This window comes from Antedon bifida, chromosome 10 (genome assembly GCF_963402885.1).
Source record: "Antedon bifida chromosome 10, ecAntBifi1.1, whole genome shotgun sequence".
Lineage (NCBI taxonomy): Eukaryota > Metazoa > Echinodermata > Crinoidea > Comatulida > Antedonidae > Antedon > Antedon bifida.
The window spans coordinates 14,856,331-14,882,332 of record NC_136235.1 but is presented as its reverse complement, the minus strand read 5'-3'; the positions used below and the strand labels follow the sequence as shown (position 1 = coordinate 14,882,332).

General features: G+C 31.6%; 2 protein-coding genes across 2 annotated transcripts in view; one reads left to right on the top strand and one right to left on the bottom strand.

Moving 5' to 3' along the window:
* Positions 1-12: 12 nt before the first annotated feature.
* On the bottom strand, positions 13-9,328 carry LOC144853692 (fanconi-associated nuclease 1-like). Its single transcript, XM_078711468.1, has 14 exons — positions 7,561-9,328; positions 7,183-7,323; positions 6,158-6,341; positions 5,335-5,469; positions 4,558-4,656; positions 3,991-4,128; positions 3,465-3,693; positions 2,937-3,101; positions 2,495-2,651; positions 2,159-2,262; positions 1,858-2,052; positions 1,616-1,744; positions 692-797; positions 13-128 (listed from the first exon to the last, which is right to left on the bottom strand). Exons 1-14 carry the CDS (start codon positions 9,326-9,328, stop codon positions 58-60), a joined length of 3,621 nt encoding a protein of 1,206 aa, XP_078567594.1. The 3' UTR covers positions 13-57.
* Positions 9,329-10,307: 979 nt separating this feature from the next.
* Positions 10,308-26,002, top strand: part of LOC144853865 (leucine-rich repeat serine/threonine-protein kinase 1-like) — a 31,144-nt gene continuing 15,449 nt past the window's right edge. The window contains exons 1-6 of the mRNA XM_078711718.1: positions 10,308-10,657; positions 11,036-11,313; positions 16,080-16,164; positions 16,867-17,007; positions 17,854-17,981; positions 25,753-25,985. Coding sequence (XP_078567844.1) covers positions 10,618-10,657; positions 11,036-11,313; positions 16,080-16,164; positions 16,867-17,007; positions 17,854-17,981; positions 25,753-25,985 — 905 coding nt within the window. The 5' untranslated portion in view covers positions 10,308-10,617. The remainder of the gene's footprint in view (positions 10,658-11,035; positions 11,314-16,079; positions 16,165-16,866; positions 17,008-17,853; positions 17,982-25,752; positions 25,986-26,002) is intronic.

Sequence of the window (26,002 nt, the reverse complement as noted above, 5' to 3'; positions counted from 1 at the left end):
TTTAAATTAGAAGTCCATGATCATACAACATATATTAAAAAAAAACACATTTTTCAACTATGAATGTAACTCTGTATCTTCATCTTCTTCAATTCTTGCTTTTATTCTTTGTCGCTTTTGAGTGTATGCTGCAAAAAGCAAAAGAAATCGTAAGTAAATTTACTAGTGTTTATTTGCCATGCAAACGTTTAAACAATAAATCTATTATTTATATTTTGAACTTATAACCAGGACATAAATGTTTTTTGTGCTAAATTGTGTTAACAAGATCACTTTTTACTCTGTTTTAGAGAATGGCAACATTATGGTAGAAAGAAAGGCGAAAAGATTTCATACAATCTACAAAGGCAATCCGCAGCCTAAATACAAACTCATTTTCATACAAAATAATTCAGAAAGTTATATGACAATTGCATCTAAATATGACCCAATATGAAATGCATATAATTATTTAAAAGTTATTTATACAAAGTATTAATAGTTTATTAATTAATAATATAATATACTGTACCTTCAACATGACAGACTTCAGCATCAGCCTAAATACAAACTCATTTTCATACAAAATAATTCAGAAAGTTATATGACAATTGCATCTAAATATGACCCAATATGAAATGCATATAATTATTTAAAAGTTATTTATACAAAGTATTAATAGTTTATTAATTAATAATATAATATACTGTACCTTCAACATGACAGACTTCAGCATCAGCGCCATGTTTTAGAAAAAAATCGAGCCAAATAATTTGCTTGTGAGACAATGTGTCACCAGGTCCCTTAACTTCAACAAGCTGCAGATAGAAAAAAATAAGTTGTGATTAGTGATTGCATTTATATTATAACCAGCCATTAAGCATGGTTCCCACTAGCAATGCAACATAACGCAACCCATGGAATATAAGAAAATGCCCTTCCAATAAATGTATTTGCCCCCATCTGCGTAGTTTAGTTGGCGTAGACTTTGACCTGGTTCACCCAACATACTTTTGAGTACGCACTGTTGTATGTTTTCCAGTGTTCTTTTGCCTTGCGTTGTTGCGTGAAATCAAACTGATTTGATCTCCCGTAGCGTCGTCAGTTCCCATTTGTGATTACACAATACAACACTTTGCATCGATACAACACTTTGCATCGATACGTCACTGCATTGTGTCCTAGTGGGAATCAAGCTTTATTCCAAGAATGCAGATCTCACAATATGAATGGATTTTTTTCCCTTAAGCTTTGGTTCTCTTTTGGATGCAATACAAGGTCATATACCCAATATAATTAATTAGACCAATCCAGACAAAATAGGCCATCCAACTGGTGCTTGTGATTGGTTAATTCACTTTTCACTCCTATTGTGTTCAAGTTGGAACCAAGCTGTTTTGAATAAATCAGTATCATGAAGTTCAGGTAAGGTAAACATAACGCAAACTTTTAATTTGACTGTACCACCATCTAAATTACATTCCATCATTTTTATCAAAATTAATATGAAGAAAGAATGTGTACAAGTTTGCATTTGCAGTATACCACGTTTTACTTTTTCAACGTTTTGATCAATGTTCTCAGGACATCAATTGATTTCGCCATGCAAAAACTTTCAAACAAGAAAAGCATGTACCTTAAAAGTATTGTCACTTGTGTTCCAGACCGTCAAATCTGGTATGCCGGCTCTAAAGTGGCCATGATCTTTCAGTATTCTCTCTCCAACAGTGCTTAGGAATTCACCTCCAAAACACACTAGCAAACTCTACATAAAAAATGTATTACAGTACTGTATGTTATGTTGAGTTAGTACGGTACAAACATAATTTCTTTTATTCTGGACACTTATTCATTTATTTTCAATGCAACAAACAATACCTTTGCATGATCCAGGTTTTGAAATGTATACCAACTGACACCAGCACACAGCTCTTCATAAACTGCCTTCCATTTTTGCTCTAGCATACCAACTAGCATAGACGAGTCTGCTTCCTTAATTTCCTTCAGTAGCGCATCAATAGCTTTCTGCCTGCTCAAATAGAAATCCTGTGTACGCAAATCCAATGGGGCAGTCTAAAATCAAAGATGACACATTTTAGATTCAGGACTACTGAGTTTAATGCTTGAAATCATTAATAATAGTACACTATTTTTGTGGAGAGTAATTTTAAAAACAAACCTGAAAATGATTTCTAAAAACATCTGGCACACCATCTGCAAACACAATATCCCAAAACAGAAGGAAAAGCAAAGTACATATTGCAGAGCCTTCTGCATGCACACCTACACAAATAAAAGAAACAATTATATTTTAAGGAAAAAAAGAAATATAACTTGTATTAAACGTGCAAGAAGCAGTTACCACTTTACAGTACTCTAAGCTTTTGCAAAAATGGTCTCAAATTTTTCAAAAGTTTATTAAAAAGAACATAAAAAAACAACAACATTTTGAGAAAGGTTTAAATCACACTATCAAAACAAATTCACTTATAGCACCAATGTAGGTTTAATTTACCTTCATTGTAGCCACATTGTCTGTAGTAAGCCAAAGCAATTTCCTCGACACCACACACTACATCTGCTTTCTCACCATCAGCCTCTGTTACACTTCGTACAAATACATTATTCCTGCCTTTTTGGGCATGGGGAAGTATCCGTCCCATGATGGTCACCTGAAAATGGTAAGACAAAAATGACTTACATCAATGCAATAAAAATATCTTTTAGCTTAATCAAACTTAGTAAAAACCACACCTTTGAGACCCAACAACGTGCCCCCCTAGGTTTCTGCTGAATAGGGGTTGGCCATAGTTTTAAAACATATAGTTTTCCTTGCTAGGCTTAAACTTTTAGATTACCACTATAATTAGGCATGTTTTTTAGAAATGGAACTAGTGTTATATATGCGGGTACAAATTTCACATGTGGATGGCCGCCTTTAGATATTCTATTCATACCTTGGGAGCCTCTTGGTAATGTGTGAAAACTACAGACTCAAGTTCACTCCTCAATGCGTTTCCTGAAGGTGACGAACATATTTTTTCAGCTCTTTGCTGAAGAGCATAGCAGTAAGCAGGCTTTACATGTTTATCAGCTAGGCCTTGTTTAATGTCATATAAAGCCTAAAAAAAATCATATTTTATATCAGCTAGGCCTTGTTTATTTACATGTATAAAATCTGAAAAAGGTGATATTTTATATCAGTTAGGCCTTGTTTAACGCCATAGCCTGAAAAAAGTTATATCTTATATAAGCTAGGCCTTGTTAAAGTACAGTACATATAAAGCTTGAAAAAAGAGATATTTTATATCAGCTAGACCTTGTTCAATTACATATAAAGCCAACAAAAATAGTGATATTTAATTAATGTACTGATCAGCCATGTCAAAATATTGTTTATTGATCAATTGTGGATGTTTGTAGAGTATGTTAAAAGCTTTTGTAATTAAACGTGACAAATTGCTTGGGAAAGTAGTCATCTGCACCTGTTTTGGTTTTTTCAGATGGAAACTTAGGTTTAAAGCAAGACGATCCCACCAGCGTCCTCTATGATGCCGGCAGTACACAGTCTGCACTAGCAACTTTCTGAGCAGTTTTACAGCGTCCTCGTAGCGACCTTTCTTTTGCAAAATTTCAACACCAAGGTAGGTAATACGAGTATACACGCATAGAGCTGTGTGTCTTCGTAGAAATTCTGGTAGTTTTGAATCCAGTCTGGAAAAAAAACTTTTTTATTATTTTGCATCATAAGTTCAATTCCAAAACTTACTGTATATCAAGACCTTGTCGAGGAGTGACAAGGTCCTTTTATAAAAACGTTTTTGTCTCTTCTGTTATACTGTAGCCTACCCTGGTTTCATTGTAAGTACAGTGCTTATAATACTGTACCATTATTCTCAGAATTCTTCGAAACACTACAGAAGAGTTTAAATAAGGTTTTTATAAAGTATTAATCATTTAAATTTGTTTTTTTAATCTAAAATTGGGAAACAAAAGAAATAAATGGATTACTTGATTAGATTGTAATTGCTGTTTATTATCAATTTATGTTCTTCTTCAGCTTTTTCAAATAATGAAAACGAAGTGTCGTAATTCTTTTTCTCCATTGCAGCGATGATATCTGCTTCATATTTGTGAGCTGTTTCATATCTGCATATAAAACATTTTAAAAGTCTACACTATCGGACTAGTTTGACAAAAAAATGTGATGTTCCCATATATGGACATGATGATGTCATATCACTATTTGGGCGTATCACTACCATATCTGGGCACATCACACTTTTTTTGTCAAACTAGTTTGATAGTGTAGACTAGACAGAGCTTAAAACAATCACTCAAATGTATCCTTGGTAAATTACACGGCCCCAGGGAAGGACAACTCTGTGTTGGTCTGGGCCTCTGTGGATAAATACAGTTGAACTTGTGAAGTGAAATTGTTTCATGTCTGTGTATATACAATTTAAAAGTAAAAATTTAAATAATTCCATACAATCACCTGTAAATGAGGGTTATATACTACTGAATTTGTTTATGTTGAAGGAATGTGTTTTTTGTTTGGAAAACTGATAAACTAACCTTCTCAATTCATCTCGAGATTGAAATACTTTACGTTGCCGCTCAACTTTGTACTTGGTGAATTTCATATGACCCATATCTGCCAATAGTAATGTTTGCCTAAACAAAAGTAAATAAATGACATTGCATTTTATCTTGACTGAACATGACTACCTACAGTCAACTCTCCCAATATCGGACACCTTTGGGCTGGCCAAATATGTCTGGTTTTCCGGAAAGTCTGGTATTCGGAATGTGTTTTTAATGGTAAAAATGAATTTGGAACTGTCTGGTATTGGAAGAGTTTTTGGTTTTCAGAGAGAGGTATTAGGAGTTGACTGAGACAAGAGAAATATTGTACAAGTAATGAATTGTTATGAGTTGAATTTGGAGAATATTTTTATGAGTTAAATTGATTGTTCAATTCCACCTCTTTGAACAAAACAGTCATGCATTCAAATATAAAAATATTATTTATTTGTTTAGAACACATCTATGATTTAAGATGAAATCAGCAGTTTAATTTTAAAAAGTTAACACTAGCAATACAAATAATGACTATTTTGTGTCTCTTGTATTGAGAGAACATATTTATTAGTTTAAAGCATGTCATCCAATTGTTAAAATCATATAAATACTCATCCAATTTAACAAATATTTATTTTTGTATACTGTACTTATGTCCTAGGTTTAAAAAAAATTGCCATAATAAATTTGAATTACAGGTTGAAAAAAAAGACATAAAAGTATGCAAAATATTGTTATTTTAAAGTGAAAACAAAAATCATTAAAACCTACATTGGTGTTTGTTTGTTGTTTAATCTATCCTCCTCCTCATGGCTACTAGTTATGCTAAAGAGAATCATGAGTCTTGAAAATAAGATCTTTGTTTCTGGGTTCAACTTGATGCAGTGTGCTAAGGTCTTTTTTGCTCTATAAGAACACAAAATGGTCAAGATAGTTTTACGAATACAGCAGAAGCACTCTTTTAGGACACACTATTCAGGGCTTGCAAAGCAAGGACACCCAGCACTTGCATATTGATGTACTAGAGATGGATACTGGTATGCAAAAAGAAGACCTGGCTGTCACAATGGAAGATAGGAAGTTATGGAGGAACCTATAAGTTTGGGTATGTCCTCAACTAAGCAGGTAAGTATTCAGGGAACACACCTATTAAAGGGACACTTCTGTAAAATGAAATTAGGAACAATAAATGTTAACACTACAGCATCCCTATTCATGGGACACCTTTAGGGGATAATTTGTTGCGGTTTTGAATGTTTCACCTTAATAGTAGTTATACTCTATATACACATAACAAAAAAGGTCCTTATCAATGGACGTTATCACAAACCGTAGTCACAGGGTCACTTTGTTTATTTAATCATGTTATTTGGTTTAATGATGTATATCATTCATAATTAAACATTTACAAACATCCACTTGAAATAAACGGTTTTCTAAAATGGTGATTTCTTCCTTAAAACCTCAATCTGTATCAACACTGTCAGAAAATAGCAATTTTAAACACTTTTTGTAGGTACAGGGTACAAAACAATTGAAACATGAACCAACAAATAACAAAAAAATGTAGTTTTAAGCAAAAATAAATGTTAACCTTTGACATATTTTGTTCATCAATGCTTTCCCTAAGACAGACTTCTGCTTTTTGCCATGTGTGAGTAATGTCTGCACTAGATTTGCTTTCTGAGACATGTTAACCTTAAAACTCTTTGCAAGATCTCGTAATTCGGAAGACATAAGCAATTTCAAAATTTCTTCTGGGTCTTGCAGATCATTTTCTAAAAATGAAAATACCAACTATTTTATATATATATAGGTAGTCTACGTTCTAGACCGAAATTAGTAAAAAGATAAATATTTTGACACACATGAGTTTGTATTTTCAGACAAAAATCGAAAAAGCTGGTGGACTATCATAAACAAGAAATATTTCTTACAAAAAACGCTGCTCGACATTTTAAAATTAATCATTGTTCTTTCTTCAGATATATTTATGATTAATTATTAAAAGATGTCCTTTAATCGCAAAAATACATACAAATCAAAGATAGTGTTCTTTGACTTTATGCATGCAGTGCAACTGAATACCCTCTAGAGACAACGTGACTACTTCAAGTTGGCACAAGTGGAAATTCTGTTGATTGGCGTCAAACAATCAAAGGGCAAGAATCCAAAATCGTTCAACCGTGAGCACTCATAGACTCTTTTCCCAGACGTTTTGTGGGTGCAACAAAACAGCTGGGACCTATAAATTATAGTGGAGTATGCATTTTCGCATTTATGTCACAACCTCAGTACTAAAACTGCTGCTTGCTTTATATCTGATTGCGTCATCTCCTGTGACGTAGCGGGCTAGAGCAGCAGCATGAAAATACAATAAATACAGACTTGGGGCAAGTCTGGTATAGAGTTATAGTAGTGTACTCCACCTCTTTTAAATCCAGATGCTGGTAATAAATGCCATTCTCACTGGGGCACCCCCAAGTATTGTGTTTTCTTTGAATTTGTTTTTTTAAAAACCAATTTCTTACATGTATAAAATATAAGTGTTAAATTAAGTATTATGGGAACTAATTACTCCAATTGGCAAAATAGATCAAATCTTAATGTTCAGCTTACCATTTATAAATAAGGCAGCATCAATCAGCTCTTTGATAGCAGGACCAAGATCTGAAGAAATCTGTGGATAATCCACTTTGTTTACTCTTAACCAGGCATGCTTCCTTTGGTACAGCCTTACATACAGTTGTTGTGAGGGTACTAAACAAAGAGGAGTAAAACTAGTAAAAGAAATAACAGCAGTGGTGAATCTAGGATTTTGAAATAGGGGTGGGGGTCAAAACAAAGCAGTGTTACAATGTTTAAATACAAAAAAAAAACTATTTAAAAAAAGTACTTAAATTTAAGACTGGTTAAGTGTGTATAGTAGGGATGAGAGTGGAGGTGGTTTTGTCCATATGTAAATGTTATTGGGGTTTGGTATTTTCGCTCTATTACCTGATAAGTTTTTGAATCCCTCAATAACTGTTAATTCTGTGTCACTGAAAAGACTCCTGTCGTCTGCATTACCTAGCACAGTGTCCATTATTAGTTTGAAGTTTGCCAGATAATATGGCACACCATGTTTGTATGGCGACTTTCTTGGAGAACTAATTCTTTTTCTTTTATTGTTTTTAAACCTGTAGGGTGATTTTATATTTTCTGTAGTGTTTGTCTTTATTAATGATGAAGGTTCATATGTAGAATCGGCTGTCATGGAGAAAGTTGAGCTGTTACTAGATTGTGATTCTTGTGTGCTAAACAAAGATTCTTGACTTTCCAGTTGGCTTAGATGTGAAAGTTCTTCATCGTAAAGAGACAAGGGTGTCAAATCAACATTGCTAGACTGGGACGAGTTGTCAAGTTTTTCTTCCATATTAGACTTTGTGTCTTCTAACACTTGTGACTCTGGTGGAGTTGAAAGTGGTCTTAAAAATGTCTTAACCGTTGCTGGTTTTTGTGGTGAAATAGTAAAATTCTGCATTTTATTTGAAACATTAAAATTTGAATCTCTCTGGAAGACTTTATTATTAGTACTACTTAGCTGGCTTGATAGGCTATCTTTCGGATAGGTAGGGCTTTTTTTAGAATTATGTGATGTGCTGTTACAGGAAGACTGTTGCTTGCTTTGAAGACTTGTTTCATATGCGTTCATCTGTTGACTAGTTGATGGAATATCAGATGGAAACAGAGCTTTAGAAACCTTTCTAAATTTAAACTTATGTTCGCTTTTGGCAGTATAGTCAATGGTGGAATTCTGTGTTTGTGATCTTGGTGGTGACCAAAGTGGATTTGAGAAGACTTTAACTTTGGCGGGTTTTGCAGGAGATATTCGAGAAAATTTCACCTGAGACGAAGCAAAGTCATCTGTTTCTCGTTTAAGATGAGCATTGACATTAGCTTTGGCTAGAGAAGAAGAAAGTGAGGTAGAAGCTTCTGATGGTAATGAAGATGCATAACCAACCGTTGATTGGGAAAACATAGTTACATTATTCTCTAAACTGTTGGTACTTCTATTCCTAGTGGTTGGTCTCCGAGTTGAGCTAGATGACACATAGAGTTCATCTTCTGGTTTTTCTGTTTGGCGTCTCAACCTTGTTGATTTTATTAATGAAGATGGTTTGGTGGTTTCAGTTTGTGATGAAATTTTTACATCAAAATATTTAGAAGTAGATGTCTGTTTCATTACAGAATTCTCAAATTCAGAATTTATCTGACACTCAATTTTTAAAAGGGGATTGTCGTTATTGGGGTATGAGATTGTTATTGAATTACTTTGTAGTTCTATTTCATCACCTGACCTCTTAGTTGACCTCTTTGATGATTGTTGGGAAATATTGCGAGTTCTTTGATCGCCTTGATATGCTCTATTATTATCTTTTCGATTATAAGTTTTCCTGAATTCTTCTTTATTAAAAGTATTTCCTGATGTATGTTCTGTATCATTAGCATCACAACCAGTAATATTTTCGACATCTTCTTTACATACGTCAATCACTAAGCATTGTTTATCTAAATGGTCATTAATCATAGAAATTGACAACTTAGTTGAACACACTGGGCATGATACTTTCTGAATTGGTTTCTGAGAAGAGAACATTGTAGGAATAGTAGGCTGGGTGTTCTTTTGTCCATCTGCAGTAGAATCACCATTACTGCTATCCAGTCGTAGCCTTTTGCTGCAGAGATCACTTGATGAATTCATTATCTTCTTTCTTGTATCCATCTTATTAAGGAAAGAAATGAATTATAAACATGATTAGGATATACTATGCACAAAATGATGTACTCTGGAAAATATCTTTACAAATTTAGGACATTTCTGGGTGGTAGCAACAAGGCCTAAGAACCAATGACAAGCATTACAACTTATTGAAGACTTAACTAGGTAGGAGTGATAAATTATTGACTGTGATAGCTATACTACTAGCCCCTATAGTTAGCAGTCAAAATTACTCATTATAATAATTATTTAAAATGTTACAGAGTCACAGACAGTATCCTGGCTAGGCCTAACCTAGTTTAGACTAGCCTAGACAGTGTAGGCTAGTAGTAGAGTAAGTAGTACTAGTGTAGGTCTCTACTAGTAGTTAGGCGCACCTATTCTAGGCATATTCCATTCCCATAATCAGCCATATAGTATGGCTGCATGCCAATAATGACCTACTAGGCTACTACTACTACTAGCTAGCCTAGCTAGTTATAATCAACTGACTGTTCTGAACGTTCGGTCTACAATATAATCTTTTTAATTTAGGACCAACACTATCAATTATCATTACATTTCCACATTAGTTATACACATCTAGGGTAATTAGCAGCTTGCCATATTTTGTCCAGTCCAGTCCAGCTAAGAAAACATTCAGACTGACCTCTATAAAAACAACAAAAAGCTCTCTCCTCGTACCACCAGGTCACCAGAGCCTGGCGAATCCATTTTTGTATATTTCTGACACGAGGTAGGTGCGCGTGTAAATATTATACTAATAGTTTATACCTACATACATAATTGAACATTTTCATATAAATTCAATAAAATGTTCCTACTTAGATAAAACCGAAATCTATTATTTCCAATTGCATTTACATTATTTAGCCTAATACTGCCTCCCCTAAACTTAAAATGGAATCGTCGTCAAAGGGGATTTCCCGGAAGCGGCATTCGCATAGCTGCACACACACGCTGACATTTTGTAAACAACCACACCACCAACACCAGGAAAGCGATATTTTAACACAAATTACGTACAGTAGGCTACTTCCGACTAAGGATTCCTGGTTGTAATATGTTTGTCCAATCAAACGATTAACCTGCAGTGAAATAAATCAGGATCTAGAATAAAGCAATAGAGGGTATACAGTCAGAGTTACGTAGGCCTAATTTTAAAATGATCAGCCACTGATATAATACATAGCCTATCTATCCCGGAAGGATGACCTAGTGAACTCAGCTGTGGGTACAGTAGCTAAAGCACTAAATAACTGGAAGTAAGCTCAGCATTATTCGCTTAGAATATGGCGTCTAAAGAAGACCCCATTGAAGCTGAAGTAGAAGGTACTGTATTTTTCTTCTTTTTTTATTTGAAACAATTTACCTGCTTCTCCATTCTCTTTCTTAGTTTTAGTAAGGTCAATATTAACTGCTTTTCTGCCCTCCTGGATATTGATTGTTAAATATTGATTGTAAATATTTGTATTTTTATTGGCATTTATATTAATTTGTATGTTTATGCGAATATTTGCTCTTGGTGGCAACAGTAGCTAAAAATTGAAAAAAATTGAATTGAATTTAAACAATCATTTATCTACAGACAATCTCACTAAATGATAAATTCAGAACATAAATAATCTTGAATATAAATGGGTAAAATGGAGTTCATACCGAACATCTAAGCATCTAATTTAACCACATTTTGTTTATTTCGTAATGTAGAGGTGACGTCAAAGTTGGAAGAGTTTATTGACAATGGTGATAATATTTCAGCACATCGACTTCTCAAAAAATTGGAGAATGAAAATAAATTTCATGTTCTTCGTTGTACATTCCCAAATTATTCACGGGTAAAAGATGAAAATGTTGCCGATCTTCCAATCCGGCAACCTACAGAAAGATCTTTGGAGTTGCTTCATAAAGCATGTGAAAAGGGCAATCAAGAATTTGTTTTGTTTCTTTACGAGTATGGAATGCCGTTGGACCATGAAGGAAAAATGGTATGTTCTAAGTTTCAATTCTTATCATCTTGTTTCAAAAGTTTGTTGCAGGATTTTGGTAAATGTTCATTTTGTGAATACATGTTGCATTAGCTTGACATTTCATAAATACTGTACAACCGAACCACAGTTGAATTCTACGTCAGACTTGGCTGTCATGGTAGTAATTTAAGAACTAGAAATAAAATAACCCAAGTAGTTACTAAAGCAACAGTCCAATACCATTCTACATAAAATTATTAGATTCATAATTTTCCTCCCTGCTGACTTTCGACTGCTATTATTGCCTTTTTTGATGTTTTTATGCCTGTATCTTGATGTTTTTACTTTTTATATAAGTTTTTTACATTTTTAATGCTGTATAGATTTTATACATATATATTTTATGCGATATTGTTTTTTTACATGCAATTTTTTGGCCATGAGTTGTACTGATAAAGAATAATAATAATACAATATTTGATGTAGTTTATATCAGCTGCGTTTTTTTCCTAAATGAATAATACAACATTAAAAAAAAAGATGAAAGATGAACGTTTTGTTACAGGGCAGAATGTCACACTCAGGTGGCTGGAAAGAACTACAGTACAGTATATTTCTTTTGGCCTTTAATCTTTTCATTTGTTTTATTATCTGAATTGGTTGTTTCCACTTATTGATTAAACATTGAACAAGAAATGTTTCTTACAAAAAACGCTGCTCGCTTATTGTTATTGCTAAGGTCAAGTCTGGGGTCACTTCATCAGGCCTAGATACTTCAAGTGTGAAGTATCCTATTACAAACAAAAACTTCAATGGACTGTTTTGATAATAATTCAATGATTATCTGACAGCAAATTACAGTATTATATAATATAATGGGACTCATAAATACCAGAAATGCTTTGGGATTTGTCATTCAACCGTTAGACTCTTTTCCCAGACGTTTTTTGGGTCCAGCAGCTGGTACCTATAAATTATAGTCGAGAATCATTTTTCGCAAAAATGTCAGTGTCTAGTACTATAACTGCTGCTTGCTTTCAGTTAATAAATAAGTCATCTCTTGTAACGTAGCAGGCTAGAGCAGCAGCGTGAAAAAGTGAAGATTAAAAAGTAATCAATGGTTTATTTATTTCAATCATTCTTGCAGGAAAAATTAGATAAACATAATAATAAAATTGAACTATTATTAAAATCACTATCAATTACATGCAACATGCAATTACAATTTATAATACATACAATAATAAAATACATGATAATGTATAGTAATTACAAAATAAGGAAACATAAAAAAGTAAAAGTCTTGAGACTTCCTGTCACTGGGGTGGGTAAGGTGATCTACTAAAATCAACAAAAGAAAGAAACAAAAACAAAATTGCAAATAGGTTTTCTCCATTTACAGTACTTCCCTGTTGACTCAATGGTGACATGACAATAAACATTTATACAGATAGATAGTGCTATACTTTACACAATACAACAACAAGCTGTCTATTTGTCTATGGCCCTGTTTCTGCTGCCAAGAAAATACCGTATTTTATACGGTATTTTTTGAATACCGTATTTATACCATATTTTTTTGGCAGCAGAAACTGTGCTCACAAAAAAAATACCGTATTTTGTATACCGTATTTTCCCCACAAAATTTGTGGATAAAATACGGTATTTACAAATTTATACCGTATTTTTTGTACCCTTTTCTGCTGCCAATAAAAAATACCGTATTTTTTTTTACCTGCGACATGAGGTCAACATCGTGTTTTTATTTTCTGTCGCTGTCAGCTGTTTTACACACGTGTATAGATATATTCGGCGAAAATGTGGAGCGAAGACGTCACAGTATTTACTATATAAATCTGTGTGGGGAAGGAGGGTGTGGGAAAGGAAGCTAAATGTCCGGCCAACTAAAAGGTAATAAAAGGGACAACCACATTTATAAAGACATTTCTAAAAAAATAAAGCAGGAGTACGGAATAGACTTGTCTCCAAAGCAAGTAAACTCAAAGCTGAAGAGCCTGCGAAAGCAGTACAACATTGCGAAAGACAATAACTCGGGGAGGGAACGAATTACTTGTCCCCATGTGTTTTCTGTGCTCTCACAACATCTCTATCACTAGGGCTAGCCTGTTGAAAGTGAGGCGTAACTTCTTTTATTGCGACTTTTAATTATCTACCAAATAAATGAATGACAATTTGGGTAAAAAGGATGAAATTTAACACGACCACCCAAGAAGTATTGTTAGCAGAAACAGGGTACTAAAAAATACGGTATAAAAAATACCGTATTTTATACCGTATTTTTATACCGTATTTTGAGCAGTTGCAGCAGAAACAGGCCCTATGAGAACGAAATGAAGCCATTAATAATCATCAAGATAATGAAAGAACTGCATGTCATTGTTATGAAGAAACAGTATTTTCTTGAAATTGTTTCATCTAAAAAACAGTTAATTTCTATAAAAAATTGTTGATGTTAATTAAATAGAGAAAATGTATCAAATAAACCAGTATTCTCTAAAAAGTTATTTTAATCCATTTAATCGTAACAGTATTTTAACATTGGCCTATTAACCTTATTTTTAAAATTGGCCTATAGCGTTTGTGAAATTTGATGTATTTTTCTTGTAGATTTCTTTAAATTGTCCTAATTATGCCAAAAAATGAATTTCCATTTTAATATTTTAAGTGGACCCATACAATTTCTTGAATCTACTTATTTCATAATTCTCTGAAGTCCAAGTTTTGATATGATCGACACTACAGTAAGTAGTTTAGGAGGTTTGCACTATCGTGCAATTTTCCCAAAAAATGACATTTTTAATTGTGACTGTAAAAAAAACATACTGCAAATTTTGTTTATCATTAAAAAGACATTTGGGATGACAGACTTTCCAGAAAACAAGAATTATCCTAAACATTGCCAACAGCCATAAGTCGCGTGCTCTCAGAAAAAAATGAACTTTCAAAAAGTAATACTTTAAAACTTTTCTGTACATCAAAACAGTTCAAAAAGTACAGAAAAGCGTTAAAACGCATAGTGATACTGGACCGACAGACCGACCGACATAGTGAACTATAGAGTCGCGTCCACGCGACTAAAAACAAGAACATAATCTGATAAACATTTAGGGTTTGTATGCAATGTCAGAAAGTTCACTTATTATGATAGTAGAAATATTTTAATTTATAAAGATTTTATTTTACCCCAAAACATGAAAACTAAAGATTAATAATAATAAAAAAAACTTTGAATATGCCATTTGTAGTTTCAAATTACTCTACTTACCTACTAAAACAAATAATGGTTTGCCTTTAATATAAAAATACAAAATAAACAGTTAAATTTAAACCAAAAACTTCAAGATAATGCCTGACTATTTTTTGCCTTCAAATTATAGATTTATCAGTACTGTACTGTAGATCCAATTTTTGGTGAAGTGAATTACTTGTGTAATATAAAAATGGCCTATTCAACAATAACAACATTTTAAAGGAAGTTTATTCCTTAGCTTTGATATCAATGCCTGCTTAAACAAGAAGTTTATTCATGGGAATTTTTCACTACAATTCTTTGTAATATTAGAAGTAGTAGTAGTTTCATTTTACACACACAATAAAATCTATTTATTATCGAAAGGTATTCATAATAGTAACACTTTACATAAGCTAAGCACTTCAAACAAATTGACTGTGTGTTATCACAACCTAAACATTGTGTACACATTCAAAGTCACGGTCTGCAAGCTTATATACCCATTAAACCATTTATCCCCAAACGTTTAAAGAAATTCCCCCCTTAACATTCATGAGTGCTTTTACTTACTTATTTTCAAATTGCAATGTTTATTATGGCATTATCAAGTAATTTTACAATTTAACTATCTCATTGTGATTATAAATTTTTTAGGTTTTCTTCACATTTTCTTCTAAGTGACATCATAGAGATTGGAGATAGTTGTAATCTAAGTGACATGTACATAAAGTTTGCTTCCAGCTATACCATGCCTATACTAAGTTGTAAAGTCGGTCAAAGTTCATAACTTGAAATGAATTCCATAATCTTATTATTGATTTACATCTTAGAATTTCATAATTAATTAAATGTAATCAAACAAATCCTTGTGAAAGTAATAGACTTTTAAATTTGAAATGAAACTTTTCACAAAATGTGCTATAGTTTGAGCTGCCAACGTTAAATTTTTTATTTTTAAATTGTCTCAGCATATTTTCAAATATCAAACTGATGTTCAGAGTGCAAATGAAATGCTACTGTATCAGATATTTATGAGTTACCTCTTTGTGATTTCATATAGTTTTTACCAAATGTTATTGTTATTATAAAACGTTCAGCTCATTGAAGCATAATTAAAGTGGTAAAAAGGCTTTTTTAAATAACAAGTATCTTGGGGTATTACTATGATTTCATCATTGACCATGCACTGATTTAATATAATTCTTTACGTTAAACCATTCATGAATACGTATGTATGCGACGTTTCATCTTGTTAGTGGTAGTCATTGCCAGATGAAGACTTGTTGAAACAAATCAAAATGTATGTATGTATTCATGAATGGTTTAACGTAAAGAATTATATACAGATAGTTAATATAAAAACCAGAGTAAAACATTTTTTGAAGATTTAAATGGTATTTAGAGTAAAGGCAGATATAAAATGACATTTTTAAATAATCTATTTTCATATGGTTGGTGTTTGCAGAAGAAACAGATCAACTGTCACCACAAACACATCTTGATTCTTTTTTTTTTTCTATTTAAACTAAAGGGAACACCAATTGAAATTGCTTCTTACCATGGTCATCAACCAATTGTGAATGACCTATTGAAACTAGCATCGCTACAAGATAAAGGTTTGTTTCAATTTTATAGAAATCAAATATAGAATTACTTTAAAATAAATGCAGTTTCTGTTTGAAAGAGAAGTTTTAAAGACTTACTAAGCTTCAATAAAAAGGAAAATTTTAATTGAATCTATATAAATAAAGTATTTGTTTAATATTTTATTTTTATTATTACAGTATAGGCAAAAACATGTCATTTGCAATATTGACTGTTTCTTTGTTGAATTAAGTTGTGTTTTTTTTTTCATTCAAATTGTTTGATTGTCTATGAATCTAATACTATGTTTCCAAACTATTTCTATTTCTTTCTTATTTTTGGTGTTTAAATCCCACACTCATATTTAGTCTACACCATACACCTTTTCATTTGATTGGAAAATTTAATAAATGCTCAATTGAACTCATGTGACATTTTTTCATTATGCAAATTTGTATTATGCATGTTCAATCTTAATATTTCATCACAACCTTCAAATGAGCAAGGATCTACTTTAGATACAGTAAAAAATAAATAAATGTTTTTATATTCAATTCTCTATTTTCACCTTATGGAATTATTTGTTCCATTGCACAAATATAATTTATTATTTGTATAATATTGTCTGCTCTTCATCTCCTAACTAATAGAATACAAAAATAACCTGCATACTAGCATAACAATAGGTATAATTAAATAGTATAATATCATTGTTTGCTCTATTTTCTTTGAAGATCTTGTGTCAACAGAGTCAGATATTATTCATGTAATGTTTGTATCGGTTCTTGGCAATCAATATGAAATGGTCGCTTTTTGGACAGAATATGCAAAAGATAGACAAAATATTATTATTAATATTCCAGATTCTGGCAAAGGTGAGTGGAAATAAAGAAGTAAATAATATGCATGATTATTTGTTTTAATATTACAATTCAAGAAAAAGAAATATTATTTCTAGTAGTCATACAAAAGCCACAGAGTAAGTGCAAAGCCTAAAGTGCAAAATTTAATTAAGTGCAAAGCCTGTAAAATTAAAGCATGGACCTAGTATTAATTAGATTTAAATCTAATTTATACTTATAGGTCCATGGTTAAAGTAAGCACAAATCCTGTAAATTAAGCGCAAAGGCTAGAAAGTAGTGCACAGTTTTCAAGATAAGCGCAAAGCCCACAAAGTATGTGTAACGCCTACAAAGTAAAGAGCTACGGATGAAAAGTAAAGGAGAAAACCTACATTAATTGTTTTCCGCTGGGCTTGGTTTCATTATTTCTCCATGGTTTTATGAAAGATAACTACAAAAATAAGCAATTCTTCGCATGATACTATAAGCTCAGCTTACATGTTTATTAAGCTAATAAATGTAGAATTGTCTCAAAGGCAAAGTTTGTAATCTTCAACAAGGAGTATTATGCTATAAATGGATTTTCAGAAATTTACTGAATGAAAGGTACTGTAGCTGTTAAGTTAATCAACTCTATGCTGGAAGACCTTGGAATATTTTTGGGTAGGTGGTCGGAAACTAGAGACCTGAGTACCAGCAACCCAGGATGTAGGACCTACAACAATACAGAAAGGGAGACCCTACAATATGAAAACCATAAACTTTTTTTTCTACCTTTTATAACCTATAATATCATTTTTGAGATTCTAAACTCTTGCTGCTACATTTATGTTGTTTTCATATTGTAATCATTCAAACTTCTGCTTTTTTTAAATACAGACAATTTGTATGCATTAAAAAAGTATCTCTTTGAAATGGTTACTATCAATGAAAAGGATGTTGAACATTATGGTAGCGAAATTGGAACAATTCTTGACTATTTTGTGAACAAAATGGAAGAGTCAGATGTGAGTATTACTAATATGAATTTTTCCACTAGAAAGAATACAATAACATTTCATAATGCACAAGTTAGTGTTTATCTAGCTTCCATAACTCCCTGATTTTGAGCTTGGCATGGGAGTATGTTTCATTGATAAATTCAAACCCTTTATTCTACTAAATCGTTGATGAATCCAAGCATTCATCATGCAAAATAACGGATACATACATCACTCTTTCTTGTAAAAATAAGCAAGATCAACTTTAGTATTGTTTATGACAAATCAGTGATTTGTCACGTTTGAGTGTTGGAAATGACTTATTTCCTTTCACCTATTAATAATACTATGAAAACACTGAGGGAATTTTACCTTCACAGCATGTCATAATTGTCATTACCAATGTATATTCAGAAAAAAAGTATCCAGATAAAAACTATGTCGTCTGAGCATTGTTGTTTTTTTAAAAACAAAAAGTTTATTACAAGTGGCCAAATTTTAGCATTAATTTTAATTGTCATTAATTATTTAACTCAACTGATTTTAATTTCAAGATCAATACCAAAAATATGTTACCCACTGTCTAAACTATTGAACTCTAGTTATTTATCTAAATGTTCGTTCTTGTTGCAATCATGACCATGACGGAGGTTTGTGCAAGTTTTTTTTAGGTTTGCACGATTTACACTGTAAAATCTGACATTTTACCCAAAAAATGATGTTTTTCGCCCAACTTACAGCAATTTTATAATTTTTTTTTTCATAAATTACCTGCTATGATAGTCCTAGTCATGATAGAACCAATAATAAGTGATTTGGAGGAGGTTTGCGCAGGTTTTTTTAGGTTTGCGCGATTTACACTGTAAAATCTGACATTTTACCCAAAAAATGATGTTTTCGCCCAAAAAACAGACAACTTACAGCAATTTCATAATTATATTTTTCATAAATTACTTGCTATGATAGTCCAAGTCATGATAGAAACAATAATAAGTGATTTGGAGGAGGTTTGCACAGGTTTTTTTAAGGTTTGCGCGATTTACACTGTAAAATCTGACATTTTACCAAAAAAATGATGTTTTTCGTTCAAAAAAAAACCAACTTACAGCAATTTCATTTTTTTTTTCCATAAATTACTTGCTATGATAGTCCAAGTCATGATAGAACCAATAATAAGTGATTTGGAGGAGGTTTGCGCAGGTTTTTTTTAGGTTTGCGTGATTTACACTGTAAAATCTGACATTTTACCCAAAAAATGATGTTTTTCACCCAACTTACAGCAATTTCATAATTTTTTTTTTCATAAATTACTTGCTATGACAGTCCTGGTCATGATAGAACCAATAATAAGCCATTTGGAGGAGGTTTGCGCAGGGTTTTTTAAGGTTTGCGCTTGGTTGCGCTGTTTGCGCTTGGTTTGCGCAGTTTATCAATACCCTTGAAATCTACATTGTATCTGTTATATAAAACAAATAATTAATGTTTTATATTCATGCAGTGGAACAAATTTTTTTTCATTAGTGAAAAATTAAATTTGTTATTTTCATTAACATTGCACACATTTGTTATACTAATCCTCCCAGTTTTTGGTTTTTTTTTAGTTTCTTTTCTTTTGTTTTGTGAAGTTGTATATTTTTAAGTTTTTTATTATGATTTTAATGTTTGCATTTTTATATTCAGTAAAGAAACATGTTTCTTTATTGATTCTTGCAAAACAAACCCTCTAATAATATTTCTAAGTCGCATTTATTGCAAATACTTCCTGGATAGATATTTGCATCTTTAAGTACCATCAATTGAAGAGCTGTTGTACAGTAGCTTAAAACAACCGAATTACTGTATGATACGCGTTGTTACATAATTCTAATGTATATGTATTGATGAAAATCTGAAAGTAAGTATAAGAAAACCACTACACAAGAAATTCACTTTCCTTTCAATGAAAACGGTTTACATCGAAGGAAAATGGAAACTGAGAATGTTCTATGTTTATACATACTGAACAGTTATGTTTAGATTAAAAGACAAAAGTATTGTGCTCATTCTTTCATCACCACTTATTAGTTTGATTAACAATTGGTAAATAACTTACACGCTTCCTCTATCGCAGTCAGTTTGCTTTGTTATTATGTACATAACAGGGAGTTCTATCGGTATTGACGACATAGATTTAACTAATCACATGAGTACATTGCTTTGTTTGTATCTCGGATATGATTTGGATCAACTTAAAGCTTGGTTCCCACCATGACGGAATGCAACAAGAGTAATCACTGCGCGATTATGGATGATCCATAGCATTGTGATTGGTCAAATTATTTTCCTTGTGCTCTTAAGTCCTCGTGCTGTGTCCTAGTAGGAACTAAGCTTTAACATGCAAGAACGCAGTTTAGCAAGAACGCAGTTCACTCTAGTACTTGAAAATGTCGCTTTTAATTTGAATAGAAAATAGCTCTGTACAGTAAATTTGTTTCAAACAGTAACATTTTGTGGAATGAGCCAAGAATGTTTCTCAATCTTGCAGATTTATTTATTATATATATATATATATAGAGTATCACGGTGTGATGTCACAAATATAGAGGGCGCTGCATGGTTGCTAGTGCAACCAAAAATGCGTTCAACGCTACTATGTTGATAAACTGTATAGATCTGTATTTCTATCAAATTATGTATCTAAGCTTGATTTTTTTAAACTTAAACTGTAGTTGAAGAATAAATAGATTATTAAAAACAAATTAGTGATCTTTTGAAATTTTAGTTTGTTTTTATTGAAAATTATTAAGTTTTAAAATGACTACTTCAATAAGCCTATTCCAAACCATTGGTGACCTGAGAATCACTCAGACAGGTTGAACACATTTTTTGGTTGGCTAGCAACCATGCAGCGCCACCTACCGTCGTGACGTCAGCACCGTGATACTCTATATATATATATATATATATTTGTTTTGCACCATGAAAACAAATCTGATGTGCGAGCCTCCTAAATTAGTGAGATAATGTACAGGCTAACAAACCAATAGTATATAATTCTTATGAATTATTGATTTTGTTGACACTCATAAGCAATGTGATGATGATTTTTTAGGTAATTACCCTTAATAATACCAAAGGCAATAACCATATCTAAAATTAAGTAGTATACGTGCGTAACTGATGGAACAATTATTGTACGTCATTTAAAGTAACTTTGGGTAGACCCCATGACTTAAGAACAAGACCAATATTGTTTTAAATTTTATCACATGATCTTAAGAAACTTATTGATAGAATAGCTCTGTAAATTTGTTTGTAAGCCAGAGCAATCAGGATATCTACCTGCAGTATATGCTAATATGTAAAAGCATTAAGTACGTCATCAGTCAATATGCAAATCCTGAATAATTCTTTCTGATTAGAACAAAACAATCTTAACTATTGTCTTAAATTTTATCACATGTTCTTAGATTAACAATAAACAATAATGTGACTTGAAACAACGTCATAGAATCAATCTGCCATGACTCACACTTGGTTTGACCAATTGACTGATGAACCAGTAGGAAGTTCATTTAGTTTTGATTGCCAATACAACGTGATTTGTTTAATGTACATGGGTGAAATAAGTTTAATACCATTCTTCCTTCCTATACACACATTTTACAGCCTTTTAAGATTGCCATATTATGCATTATTGTATGTTTGATTTGATAATCTATCATATATAGGTACATTGTTGTGTACCTATGTACAGAGTTCGATTAAAGATTGCGTATTTCTAGTATTAATGTGTTATTAGCCACAACCTTTGTATTCTACACTAGTGTACTCCTATTAAAACATTGGAGGAGATTATCACACCGTTTGCAGGGATTTTCCAAGAAACATGTGTTTTTACCAAGTTTTATTAACATAGTCTAGGACCTGGGTCAGATTTGTATGCATTTAATTTAGGAGAGAATATCTCAACTGTTATAGGATAATTTGACCCCAACGAACAACATGGAATGTGTGCCAAATTCGCTATCCGGGACGAACATGGCCAAAATCGGGGTCAAAGGTTAAAAATGTGTGGTTCTTATATCTCGACAACCACTTGTCGTACAGATTTGCTTTTGTTGTCAAATTGTTCAGAATATACATATTTATATTCGGTCTAACACAACCTTTAGGGAAAAAATGACCGGAAACGCTTTTATTGACCTTTGACCCAAAAATGACCAAAAAACTCATTTTCTGGTTAAATTATTCTTTAAAATGCCAATGGACAAACTTTATGGTATCAAATGAAAGCATACACAATATGCTACCCATTGCTACCCAACTTGTATTGAAAATGTTTATTTATTAAGCTAATTGTATGGAAAATGTGCATATTTTGATTATTTTTATACAAAAAATGAATATTTGGTAGCGTAATTGTTATGATTATTTATATAATACTAAATAATTTAAGTGTTTGGAAAAACTATTTGGTATCAAATGAAAGCCCATAAAATATTCTATCCATTGCTACTCAACTTGTATTAAAAATCTGTAATTATGATGCTAATTTTGTGAAAAATGTGCATATTTTATTATTTTTTTTACTAAAATGAGTATATTAAATAGTGTATTTATTTTGGTCTATTTATAATATTAAATAATTCAAGTGTTCTTTAGGTGTCAAATCGTTCAGAATATACATATTTATATTCGGTCTAACACAACTTTTAGCGAAAAAATGACCGGAAGTGCTTTTACTGACCTTTGACCCAAAAATAATAAAAAACACATTTTCAGGTTAAATTATTCTTTAAAATGCCAATGGACAAACTGTATGGTATCAAATGAAAGCATACACAATATGCTACCCATTGCTACCCAACTTGTATTGAACATTTTTAATTATGAAGCTAATTGTATGGAAAATATGCATATTTTGATTATTTTTATACAAAAAATGAATATTTGGTAGCGTAATTGTTATGTTTTTTTATTTAATATTAAATAATTTAAGTGTTTGGAAAAACTATTTGGTATCCAATGAAAGCCCATAAAATATTCTATCCATTGCTACCCAACTTGTATTAAAAATCTGTAATTATGATGCTAATTTTGTTAAAAATGTGCATATTTTTACTGTTTTATCACTTTTAGATATTAATTATGTTGTATTTTTTTATATCTAGGCTAAGGGTAGTCTAGATCAAATTATCCTATAACAGTTGAGATATTCTCTCCTAAATTAAATGCATACAAATCTGACCCAGGTCCTAGACTATATGACATTAATTTGAACTAAAAATATTATTCATATTGGGTGTTACTTTGTCCAATAAGTTACATTTTAAATCAATAAAATATGCACATTTTTCACAAAATTAGCATCATAATTACAGATTTTTAATACAAGTTGGGTAGCAATGGATAGAATATTTTATGGGCTTTCATTTGATACCAAATAGTTTTTCCAAACACTTAAATTATTTAGTATTATATAAATAATCATAACAATTACGCTACCAAATATTCATTTTTTGTATAAAAATAATCAAAATATGCACATTTTCCATACAATTAGCTTAATAAATAAACATTTTCAATACAAGTTGGGTAGCAATGAGTAGCATATTGTGTATGCTTTCATTTGATACCATACAGTTTGTCCATTGGCATTTTAAAGAATAATTTAACCCGAAAATGTGTTTTTTGGTCATTTTTGGGTCAAAGGTCAGTAAAAGCATTTCTGGTCATTTTTTCGCTAAAAGTTGTGTTAGACCGAATATAAATATGTATATTCTGAACAATTTGACACCTAAGGAACACTTGAATTATTTAATATTATAAATAAACCAAAATAAATTTACACTATTTAATATACTCATTTTAGTAAAAAAATAATAAAATATGCACATTTTCCATACAATTAGCTTCATAATTAAAAATTTTCAATACAAGTTGGGTAGCAATGAGTAGCATATTGTGTATGTTTTCATTTGATACCATACAGTTTGTCCATTGGCATTTTAAAGAATAATTTAACCCGAAAATGTGTTTTTTGGTCATTTTTTGGTCAAAGGTCAGTAAAAGCATTTCTGGTCATTTTTTCGCTAAAAGTTGTGTTAGACCGAATATAAATATGTATATTCTGAACAATTTGACACCTAAGGAACACTTGAATTATTTAATATTATAAATAAACCAAAATAAATTTACACTATTTAATATACTCATTTTAGTAAACAAATAATAAAATATGCACATTTTTAACAAAATTAGCATCATAATTACAGATTTTTAATGCAAGTTGGGTAGCAATGGATAGAATATTTTACGGGCTTTCATTTGATACCAAATAGTTTTTCCAAACACTTAAATTATTTAATATTAAATAAAAAAACATAACAATTACGCTACCAAATATTCATTTTTTGTATAAAAATAATCAAAATATGCACATTTTCCATATAATTAGCTTCATAAATAAACATTTTCAATACAAGTTGGGTAGCAATGGGTAGTATATTGTGTATGCTTTCATTTGATACCATATAGTTTGTCCATTGGCATTTTAAAGAATAATTTAACCCGAAAATGTGTTTTTTGGTCATTTTTGGGTCAAAGGTCAGTAAAAGCATTTCCGGTCATTTTTTCGCTAAAAGTTGTGTTAGACCGAATATAAATATGTATATTCTGAACAATTTGACACCAAAAGCATATCTGTATGACAAGTGGTTGTCGAGATATAAGAACCACACATTTTTAACCTTTGACCCCGATTTTGGGCATGTTCGTCCCGGATAGCGAATTTGGCACACATTCCATGTTGTTCGTTGGGGTCAAATTATCCTATAACAGTTGAGATATTCTCTCCTAAATTAAATGCATACAAATCTGACCCAGGTCCTAGACTAACAGCCACTTCAGTGTTTTCCACTTCTATTCAATGCAATGTGCAAAAACAATTGTAGCATTCTATTCATTCAATCATATTCTGCACAGCAATTTTACCTCTAATCACACTTCATTGCTTGTCGGATTTGAAAGTTCATTGTTTGACTACAAAACATTTGCCTAAAGAGAGGGGATTTTAAAAAAATAGTATTTATTTTTAGGATAATTAAAAGAGATGTTTAACAATTGATAATGTTGAATGTTATAATTGAAGTTTTATAAATTAAATTTTTGGTAGTATTATCAAATGAAGGAGCTGATCATCACAAAAACGTGTCTTGTTTACTGCATAACAGAAATATTTGCTGAAAAAATGTTATGTTTGATTGCGCTTTTCATATTTTAAATCAATTTTTATCTCATCTCATCATATTTTTATCTCATATCTTAATAAATAAATTTTGGGGGAAAACCCGGTTCTTTTTCAAATTTGAAATTGAATTTCTTCACACCATGGTGCTGGTATCATATGGATTGTGATTCCATAATTTAAAGTAAAACCTAAGGCTAAACCAGATAGGCCAACAAATAATATGTTAAAATTCAATTCATTGCACAGTGATTGAGACTCTTCTTTCTGTTCTATCATTTTAAATCACTTAGTAACCTGTAATAAAAATGTTGATGTTTAATGTCATCTTGTTTTTCTATCTGCTTAAATGAATTATATTTTTCATCTTAAGTAGTTTTTAGTAGACTCTACAGCTCACAAAATGTCCGTCGGTTGGTCGGTCGGTAAACACTAACTCAAATTTGAGCACGCGACTGCAGCCATGTATATGGCCTTGTTTATATTAAGATTTTAACCAGCCTGTTAATAGTGATGATTGCTGTTGGTTTGGAGTGAAATTAATAAATAAACAAGATATTTTTTTTTCAGAAACTCAAAGCGTATTGGAAAAGTAAGAACTTACCATTAGTTAGTGTAAAGTTCTTTGATCAACCTGAATACAAAGGCCAGCTTTGTTCCATAGACTTATCAAAGAATAACCTGCGGAGCATTCCAACTGAGTTGCTTTGGGGTTCCCCATGGATGCAAGAATTGAACCTATCAGATAACTCTATTAGGCAGTTGCCAGAACCTGGTCAAAATGTGAATGTTAGTGAGATTGGGTAAGAACATTCTGTCA

What these genes read in the sequence shown, in the direction of transcription:
- LOC144853692 (XM_078711468.1), bottom strand. Translation starts at nt 9,328, where the DNA reads ATGGATACAAGAAAGAAGATAATGAATTCATCAAGTGATCTCTGCAGC. An exon ending in AACAACAAACAAACACCAAT is followed by an intron (nt 4,657 to 5,334) that starts GTAGGTTTTAAT and finishes ACTTTTGTTTAG; the next exon opens with GCAAACATTACTATTGGCAG. An exon ending in TGAAGTCTGTCATGTTGAAG is followed by an intron (nt 129 to 691) that starts GTACAGTATATT and finishes TGCTTTTTGCAG; the next exon opens with CATACACTCAAAAGCGACAA.